The sequence below is a fragment of the Carcharodon carcharias genome, chromosome 16, assembly GCF_017639515.1.
Source record: "Carcharodon carcharias isolate sCarCar2 chromosome 16, sCarCar2.pri, whole genome shotgun sequence".
NCBI lineage: Eukaryota > Metazoa > Chordata > Chondrichthyes > Lamniformes > Lamnidae > Carcharodon > Carcharodon carcharias.
The window spans coordinates 106,896,488-106,906,161 of NC_054482.1; the positions used below are offsets into that span (position 1 = coordinate 106,896,488).

The 9,674-nt window shown below is 43.3% G+C and overlaps 1 protein-coding gene across 2 annotated transcripts in view; it reads right to left on the bottom strand.

Annotated features, from left to right (window-relative positions):
* The window catches only part of LOC121289073 (calcium-activated chloride channel regulator 1-like), a 46,019-nt gene extending 36,927 nt beyond the window's left edge, over positions 1–9,092 (bottom strand). For both annotated transcript variants that reach the window (XM_041208066.1, XM_041208065.1), the window contains exons 1-2: positions 8,865–9,092; positions 8,514–8,657 (exon numbers count right to left, since the gene is read on the bottom strand). In XM_041208066.1, the coding sequence (XP_041064000.1) occupies positions 8,514–8,657; positions 8,865–9,026 (306 nt within the window). In that variant the 5' untranslated portion in view covers positions 9,027–9,092. The remainder of the gene's footprint in view (positions 1–8,513; positions 8,658–8,864) is intronic.
* Positions 9,093–9,674: the final 582 nt, after the last annotated feature.

Genomic DNA, 9,674 nt, shown 5'->3' on the forward strand with positions numbered 1-9,674 from the left:
CACACACATGCACACACACACACACACGCACTCACACACATGCACACTCAGACATTCACACTCAGACACACACACACACACACGCACATACGCACACACATGCACACACACACACACACACACGTACTCACACACACGCACTCTCAGACATGCACACTCAGGCACACATACACACACACACACACACACGCATCCCATTTTGTTACCACAACTTTGGGCTGTGTTCTCCAAGTATAAACATTTAGAATAATTATGTTTGTGTTGGGAATAGAATGAGTACACAGTTAGTAGCTACGGTATTGTGTAACCATAGTTGGTTGGCTGGACATTACTCATAGTTTGAGAGCTTTGTACAAGATTGCCTGGTGATCTGGAAGAGTCCAGGACCAGCCTCACTCTCTTTAGTCCCTCCTCTATCTCAATAATCCCTTTAAACTGCCCTGGCTGTGTAGCATCCCAAAAGCCTCAATGCTGGCTGGACACAGTCCGCCCCTTTAAATTACCAAGCCTGCACTGTCACCCAAAAAAATTTAAAAAGGGCCATTTCCTTAAGCAAATCTCCTGCACACATTGAAAAAGTTAGAATAATAGAATCACAGAATTGTTACAACAAAGGAGGAGGCCATTCAGCCCATCGTATCCCTGCTGACTCTGTCGTGCAACTCATCAAGTCCCAACACCCAACGCTGCCTTTTCCCCGTAATTCTGCAAATATTGTTTCTTTGGATAATTATCCAATCCTCTTTTGAAAGCCATGCTTGAATCTGCCTTCACCAGATTCTCCAGCAGCGCATTACAGTCCCTAATCATTCACTGCACAATAGTGTTTCCTGGTGGTGCTGTTGCTTCTTTTGCCAATCACTGTCCCTCAATGGGAACAGTTTCTCCCTATCTCCTCTGTCCAGGCCCTCATGATTTTGAATACCTCTGTCAAATCTCCTATTAATCTTCACTTTTCCAAGGACAACAGCCTTAGCTGCTGCACTCTATCGTTGTAACTGAAGTTCCTCATCCCATTCTCATGAATCTTTTCTGCACCCTCTCCAATGCCTTCATATCCTCTTCAAAGTGTGCTGCCCAGAGCTGGATGTGATATTCCAATTGAGGCCAAACCTCTATGCTCCTACTTATAAAGCCCAGGATCCCACATGCTTTATTAACCGCACTCTCAACCTGCCCTGAAGCCTTCAGTGATTTATGCATGTATACACCCTCTGCTGCTGCACCCCCTTTACAATTGTAGCCTTTGTTTCAAGTTGCCTCTCCTCGCTCTTGCTACCAAAATGAATCAATTTACAGATCTCTGTATTAAATATCAACTGCCACTCATCCACCCATTCCACCTCCATCCTCTTGCAGTTTATCACAATCATCCTTAGAGTTCACCAACACTTCCAAGTTTTGCGTCATCCACAGATTTTGAAACTGTGCCCTGTTTCTGACTGTAACCTCTCACCCAACTACCAACTCATGTCACAGGTCATCACAGACAAGCACAGGCATAATTAGTGCTTTAAGTGGGGATTACTGCAATAGTGCTGCAGAATGGGAATACAGGCTGATACGCCCTGTGCATGCCCCTGATACCTGTCACGTCTCTGCTCAAATCACATAGATCCAAAGCTAATTGTAGCCCTTTACATCTACACTGGCTGAGAACAGACCAACAGATTGAGCCCAAGACTACTTGGTTATATGGAAAAGAGCTTCATTGGTGCTGCATTATCCACTGGTTTAGGGATTAGCATGAGGTGGCAGGTATTTAAAGGGCAGTTCAAAGAAATTCTACTCCCAGTGTGGAACCTTGTTCTTAAGGAGCACAGGGCAGGATTCCAGACATGCAGTCCACACAATTAACCATCCATGTTAAAAATTGTCTGTGCACTACCCATACTTTTCTATTCAAAACAACAACTTGCATTTATATAGCATCTTTCATGTAGTAAAACAAATAAAGTTGCTTCACGTGAGTATTATCAAACAAAATTTGACACAGACTCACATAAGGAGAAATTAGGATGGGTGCCAAAAAGCTTAGTTAGAGGGGTAGGTTTCAAGGAAAATCTTAAAGGAGAGAGGTGTAGAGAGGCAGAGAGGTTTAAGGAGGATGGTTCAGAGCTTGGTGTTCTTGGCAACTGAAGGCTCAGCCACCAATGGTGGAGCAATTAAAATCGAGGAGGCTCAAGAGGCCAGAATTCGATGAGCACAGAGATTGTGGTGAGTGATGGGACTGGTGGAGATTACAGAGTTAGGGTGGGGGAGAGTTGATGGAGGGATTTGAAAATAAGAACAAGAACTGGAAATTTGGCTTGGAGTGCTTGCAACTTTCCATACATACTGGGGGAGAAAACTATTTAGCCAGTGCTTCTGAAGATTTTTTGGTCCATCACACATGGTATCTTTGGGGAGCGAGTGCTGAATTCACAATATGCACGCCCATCAGACAAGGCTCCGTACTCTTGTAGTCACAGTATTTATATGGCTGGTCCAGTTCAGTTTCCGGTCAATGGTGACCCCCAGGATGTTGATAGTGGGCAATTCAGTGATGATAATGCCATTGAACACCAAAGGGTAATGGTTAGATTCTCTCCTGTTGGAGATGGTCATTGCCTGACACTTGTGTGGTGAGAATGTTACTTGTCACTTGTCAGCTCAATTGTCCAGGTATTGCTGCATTTGGACATGGACTGCTTCAATATCTGAGGAGCTGTGAATGGTGCTGAACATTGTGCAATTGTCAGTGAACATCCCTACCTCTGACCTTATGATGGAAGGAAGGTCATTGATGAAGCTGCTGAAGGTGGTTGGGCCGAGGACACCACCCTGAGGAACTCCTGCAGTGATGTCTTGGAGCTGAGATGACTGACCTCCAACAACCACAACCATGTTCCTTTGTGCTAGGTATGACTCCAACCAGTGGTCAGTTTTCCCCCTGATTCTCATTGACTCCAGTTTTTCTAAGGTTACTTGATGCCACACTCGGTCAAATGTGACCATGATGTCAAAGGCAGTCACTCGCATCTCACCTCGGGAGTTATTACTGACTATTTTATGTTTAAAACCCTTAGTTTTGGATCAGTGGGGAGCTCTTGTGGTGCAGTGGTAGCGTCCCTACCTCTTGGTTCAAGTCCCCCTTCAGGACTTGATGACTATGGGAGGTGTGCTCATAATGTGACCAAATAGGTTGATTAGCAGCCTGTAAATCCTTCCAATATGCCTGATGGCTGGTGGTAGGAATGGGAAAATTTCCTGGTCAGCCATACTGCAGAAGGCAATGGTGAACAATTGCAGTACTTTGCCAAGCATAATTATGGATCGATCCAATGGAAGTCCATGGTTTCCAACACCCTCTTAGGGCATGGTATCTGAAGGAGGAGGAGAAGTTTTTCAATCCCTTGCACAAATGGAAACAGTTCTTTGATTTAACTGCACAGTGGGCTCGTTGTAAAAGAGCAAGGAGATCTCCTCAGATCCAATGCTTCATCCTGACCCAATGCCGCTAAAAACAGAATAGTTGGTCATTTGGTTCCTCAGATACCAAATGGATGACCGAATTTCCTGTGCGTCTGAGTGGATAATGATGTGTTCTATAAATGGAACTGTTTAATTTTCCTTCTGGAACACAAGCAAGTGCCACCATGCATTTAGGAATAGGAGAAGGTCATTCACTCTCTAGGGACTTTAGCTAATCTGTACATTGTCTCTGATGACACACTTTGATTGTGTAATCTGGAATATCTACGCTGAACAAAAATATAAAAATCAATTTTGGGATTTTCAATTAGCCCACAGCCTGGGAGAGTCCAGCCATCACTTCCACATTCTGTATTACGCAACTTTCAAAAGTAAAGACTTCAGCTTTCATCTTTTCCAAGTGCCGCACCCATTTAAAAAAGAGGCACCGTTCCCAATCAGCGCAGTGAAGTTCTCACCCCCTTCCACAGACTGCCCCTTTCAGCTCACCCCATCTGCCCATCACCTTCACCATATCTCAGACTCTCTCAAGTCTTCTATGCATTCCATAAAATTCTGTCACTCTGTCTTTGACACCCTTCGGGCCCCATTCGTTTGGGAGGGCGCTGTTTGTTAAGGTCTGGAATGCGCATTGGAGGAGGGGTAATGCTGGGCTCTCCACCTGCCCATTGACTGCAGAACACGGGCCGACTTCAGGCACATGCAGAGGTGCAGGGAAGGGTGCTTTCCCTCATCAGAAGGATCATGTTCATGCCAATTAAAGAATTAGGGGGCAAAGGGGAGACAACTGTAGAACATTTAGCTCTGAAGAAGAGTTATACGGATTTGAAACGTCAACCCTCTTTCTCTCTCCACAGATGCTGCCAGACCTGCTGAGTTTTTCCAGTATTTTCTGTTTTTATTTCAGATTTCCAGCATCTGCTGTATTTTCCTTTTATCTGCAGTATACTCCATTGTGAATGGAACTGAGTTTCTTGCTAAAGGTAAGTGATTGAGCTATCTGGGCAACAACAATTTCCTCAGGTTTTTTGTTTTTACTTATTTTTTGGATGTCAGCTTGGATTGATTGATGTCCTTCTAGCCTCTGGGATCGTGGGTTGATTAACACATGGGATCTGAGCATGTAACCTGGGTTGATAATCCATGGCTGTACTGACAGAACACTGTGGTCTCAGATGTAATTTAAGATCCTAGTCCATGTATGTAGTACTTATGGTTTTATTTAGTGTGTAATGTACCTTTAAGGATAATACTTGTTGGGGAAGATTTCATGATCTGTAGTAACTAATAGGAGAGTAGCGCGGGTACCTCAGCAGACAGTGCAGAGATGGAGTTGGAGTTGAAAGAGCATGAGTGGTTAACCAAGGAAATTAAGGACAGTATCAAATTGAAAGAAAAAACATACAATAAGGCAAAGATTAGTGGTGAGCAGAGGATTGGGAAAGTTTTAAAAACCAATAAAAGATGACCAAAAAAATAATAAAGAGGGAGAAAATAAACTTTGAGGGTAAATTAGCAAGTAAGAAAAAAATGGACAATAAAAATGGAGCTTCTTTAAATATATAAAAGGGAAGACTGAGGCCAAAATGAACATAGGCCCCTTGGAGAATGAGGTGGGGGAAATAATAATGGGAAAACAGGAAATGGCAGAGGAGATGAATAAATACTTTGCTTCAGTCTTCACAGCAAGGATAATAAATAATCAAGGGGCAAAGAGCAAGGAGGAAATAAATACAATAACTATCACTAGAGAAAAGGTACTAGGGAAACAAATAGGGCTAAAGACCGATGGACCTCCTGGACCTGATGGGTTGCATCCTAGGATATTAAAGGAAGTAGCTACAGAGATAGTGGATGCACTGGTAGTAATCTTCCAAGAATCCTTAGGTTCTGAAAAGTCTCAGAGGATAATCTAGGTGTGCAAGACTATGAGGGGCCTGGACAAGGTGGATAGGGAGCAGCTGTTCCCCTTAGTTAAAGGGTCATTCATGAGGGCACACAAGTTCAAGGTGAGGGGCAGGAAGTTTAAGGAGGATGTGAGGAAAAACTTTTTTACCCACAGGATGGTGATGGTCTGGAATGCGCTGCCTGGGAGGGTGGTGGAGGCGAGTTGCCTCACGTCCTTTAAAAAGTACCTGGATGAGCACTTGGCACATCATAACATTCAAGGCTATGGGCCAAGTGCTGGTAAATGGGATGAGGTAGGTAGGTCAGGTGTTTCTCACATGTCGGTGCAGACTCAATGGGCTGAAGGGCCTCTTCTGCAATGTGTGATTCTGTGAGTGGAGAGCAGCCAATGTAACACCCTTATTCAAAAATGGGGGGAGACAAAAAACAGGTAACTATAGGCCAGTTAGCTTAACATCTGTCATTGGGAAACTGTTGGAGTCTATTATGAAGGATATAATAGCAGAGCATTTAGAAATACATATCTAATCAAGCAGAGTCAGCATGACTTCATGAAGGGAAATCATGCCTAACAAATTTATTAGAATTCTTTGAGGAGGTAACGAGCAGGATAGATAAAGGGGAATCAGTAGATGTAATATATTTGGATTTTGAAAAGGCATTCGATAAGATCCCACACATAAGGCTACTTAATAAGATAAGAGCTTTTGGTATTGGGGGTAGTATATTAGCATGGATAGTTAGCCGGATTGGCTAACTAATAGAAGGCAGAGAGTTGGGATAAGGGGGGCAGTTTTGGGATGGCAACCTGCAACTAGTGGAGTGCCACAGGGATCAGTGCTGGGGTCTCAATTATTTACAATATATATTAATGACTTAGATGAGGGAAGTGAATGTACTATCACCAAGTTTGCAGATGACACAAAAATAGGCAGGAAGGCAAGTGGTGAGGATGGCACAAGGAGTCTACAGAGGGATATAGACAGGTTAAATTGGTGGGCAAAAACTTGGCAGATGGAATATAATGTGGGAAAATGTGAGGTTATGTACTTTGGCAGGAAGAAGAGAGGAGCTGCATATTATTTAAATGGAGAAAGACTGCAGAAGGCTACAGCACAGAGGGATTTGGGAGTCCTTGTGCATGAATCCCAAAAAGCTAACACACAAGTTCAACAAGTAACAGGGAAGGCAAATGGAATGTTGGCCTTTATTTCAAAGGGAATGGTGTATAAAAACAGCTAAATCTTGCTAAAATTATACAAGGCACTGGTTCGACCACACCTAGAATACTGTGAACAATTTTGGTCCCCTTATCTAAGAAAAGGTATAGTGGCTTTGGAGGCAGTCCAGAGAAGTTTCATTAGGTTGACCATGGGTATGGAGGGATTTTCTTAAGAGGAGAGGTTGAGTAGGTTGGGCCTGTACTCATTGGAGTTTAGAAGAATGACAGGCGATCTTATTGAAACATATACATTCTTAGGGGGCTTGACAGGGTAGATGCTAAGAGGTTGTTTCCCCTTGTGGGAGAGTCTAGGACCAGAGGGCATAATCTGAATAAGGGGGTGTCTATTTAAAACAGGGATGAGGAGGAATTTTTTCTCTCAGAAGGTAGTCAATCTGTGGAATTCTTGACTGGAGAAGGCCGTAGAGGCTGGGTCATTAAGTATATTCAAGGCTGAGATAGACAGATTTTTAATCAGTAAGAGAGCCAAAGGTAATGGGGACAAGGCAGGAAAGTGGAGTTGAGGATTATCAGATCAACCATGATCTCATTGAATGGCAGAGCAGATTTGATGGGCCTAATGGCCTACTTCTGCTCCTATGTCCTGTGGTCCATGGTGTTATAGTTGCTGCTGAGTATATTGTAAATAAACTTAACATTTCCACTCAAGTAGTGTCTGCAGTTCAACTCTACCACAAATGGGCAACTTGGCCATCCTACAACAACGTAAAAACAGAATTACCTGGAAAAACTCAGCAGGTCCGGCTAGTTCTGTTGAAGGGTCATGAGGACTTGAAACGTCAACTCTTTTCTTCTCCGCCGATGCTGCCGGACCTGCTGAGTTTTTCCAGGTAATTCTCTTTTCATTTTGGATTTCCAGCATCCGCAGTTTTTTGTTTTTATCTCTTTTTTACTACAACAATGTAAATCACGTGAAAAACAGGGGATGTTGCTATACCTGACTCCACTGTAGCTGCTACCACCGTTCTCTGTGCAGTCAGACTGCAATTCCTCCTGGCACTCACCCTTCACTCATGGAGCCATTCCCCTCTGCCACCCTCTGTTGCCAAGTCCCGTATGCCCTCCACCCACTATTCACCAGACCCCAGAACTTGACTGTCCAACATTACTGAATCCCAACAGCCCCAGAAATGCCCCCAGAACCCTGTGGCCAGCACTGATGAACCGGTGCACGTTAGACAAAAACAGAAAATGCTAGAAAAACTCAGCAGGTCTAACAGCATCTGTAGAGAGAAAAAAAGCAGAGTTAACGTTTCGAGTCCCTTTGACTCTTCTTCAGAGGAGTGAATGTTAGGCTTTCAAATCGGTAAGCGAGGAAAAATCCAACATCCAGGGAAAGGAAGTTATAATATTCGAAACAATAATGCATTGTTTTCATGATGAAATAGAGTCGTGGAACTCAATCCCCAAAGGAGCAATGCAATTTCTAGAATTCAATGCAATTTCTAGAATTCATTGCAATTTCTAGAATTCAATGCAATTTCTAGAATTCATTGCAATTTCTAGAATTCAATGCAATTTCTAGAATTCAATGCAATTTCTAGAGTTCAATGCAATAAAAACGGAACCTTTTGACACCACTGACAGGCAATTTAATTGCTCATTTCCAAGTATTTTATTGTCAAACGAGCGCTGACTTATTGCGGGAGAGTTGCTCAGTAATGGCTAAACTTCAGTTAGAGTATACATTCATAGAAAGTGCCAGGTTCCGCTGAGAATTCCCCCGAAGCTGCGCCTTCTCCGCCGCCGAAACTTGGGCAGAAGTTCGGCGTCAAAAAACAAAACCTCCCGCTCTCAAGTGTTAGACGAAGGGGCTTTGGCAATTTCCCCGCGGGCTGAACGGCAGCAGGCTGGAGGAGATAGTCTCTCCTCGCCGCTCGGTTCTTACCTTCTCGTAGGATTCGGTCTTCGGTCTGTGAACCGAGCTGGAACGAACTGGCCACGACTGAGGCAGCAGGATTTTCACATCGGCAAAATAAACTTGCTGTTTGGTAGCTCGGTGAAGGTGGAAGGAGGCTTCAGTCACTATTTCCTGTGAAGCGAACACAAGATTACGATCGAAATCCCTCACTTCGTCAATCAAAATGATGAGGGAAGAGGGAAAAAATACATATTCCCTTGACTCTCCCTCCTCTCACTAAATCCTGAATGCTAGATAATAGAGTACAACATGAAGAACATACAATGAAACAAAGCAAAGACTTATTTGTTTTCTTCAGACAGCACATCAATGCCTCACCTGGATATTTTCAATAAGCTCGTCGTTATGTTGGATTCCAGGTTTCATGGCAATAACTATGTCTCTATATCCATTATTCTCCAACCTTCCTCCTGAAGAATTTACAATATAATCACACAGGATGCAGCTGAGCACTAAACCAAGTGTTTTTTGGAACTTCATTATTGCACGCCGGCTGCTTGGATTATTATCCACCTACACTGTGGCTTCTCAGATTCATATGGTCTCTGATGTCATGTTATGTAAATAAAGGCTCTTTGCCAGTATCATGCCATATTGAGCATGGAAACAGCAGGGATTTGGAGGATTTTGATGGTTGTAAGAGAGCCAGCAAATGTTGCAAAAAGAATAATCGGAAATGTGTTATTTTGTACTGAGCGTTGACTGCTGAACGAGTTGTTTTGCTTTCGAATGTTCCAGTAGCTGCTTTTGTGGACGTGAGGGAGATTTGATATGGAATTAGGCAATTCTTCCATTCTCAATGGCAGAGTTATGAGATTGCCACAGGGTTGAACGAGAATCGCAAACAAATAAAGAGTAGCAACTCGATTATCAGTGAGGGTGAAGGAGTGCTAAAAGCTGTTTCTCACCCTAGATCTCACTGAGGAGCAAAAAAGGTAGACTTTTGTGAAATTTGGAGGCCTTGAAGACCCACATTTAACTTCTACTAATGTCGTTTATGAATATTATGGCTGGAATCTTGTGCGGTCACTGATTGAGAGCTTAAAGGTGGGAAGCACATTTAATTTTTTTTATTCATTCAAGGCATCTGGGCATCGCTGGCTAGTCCAGTATTGGCCATCCCTTGAG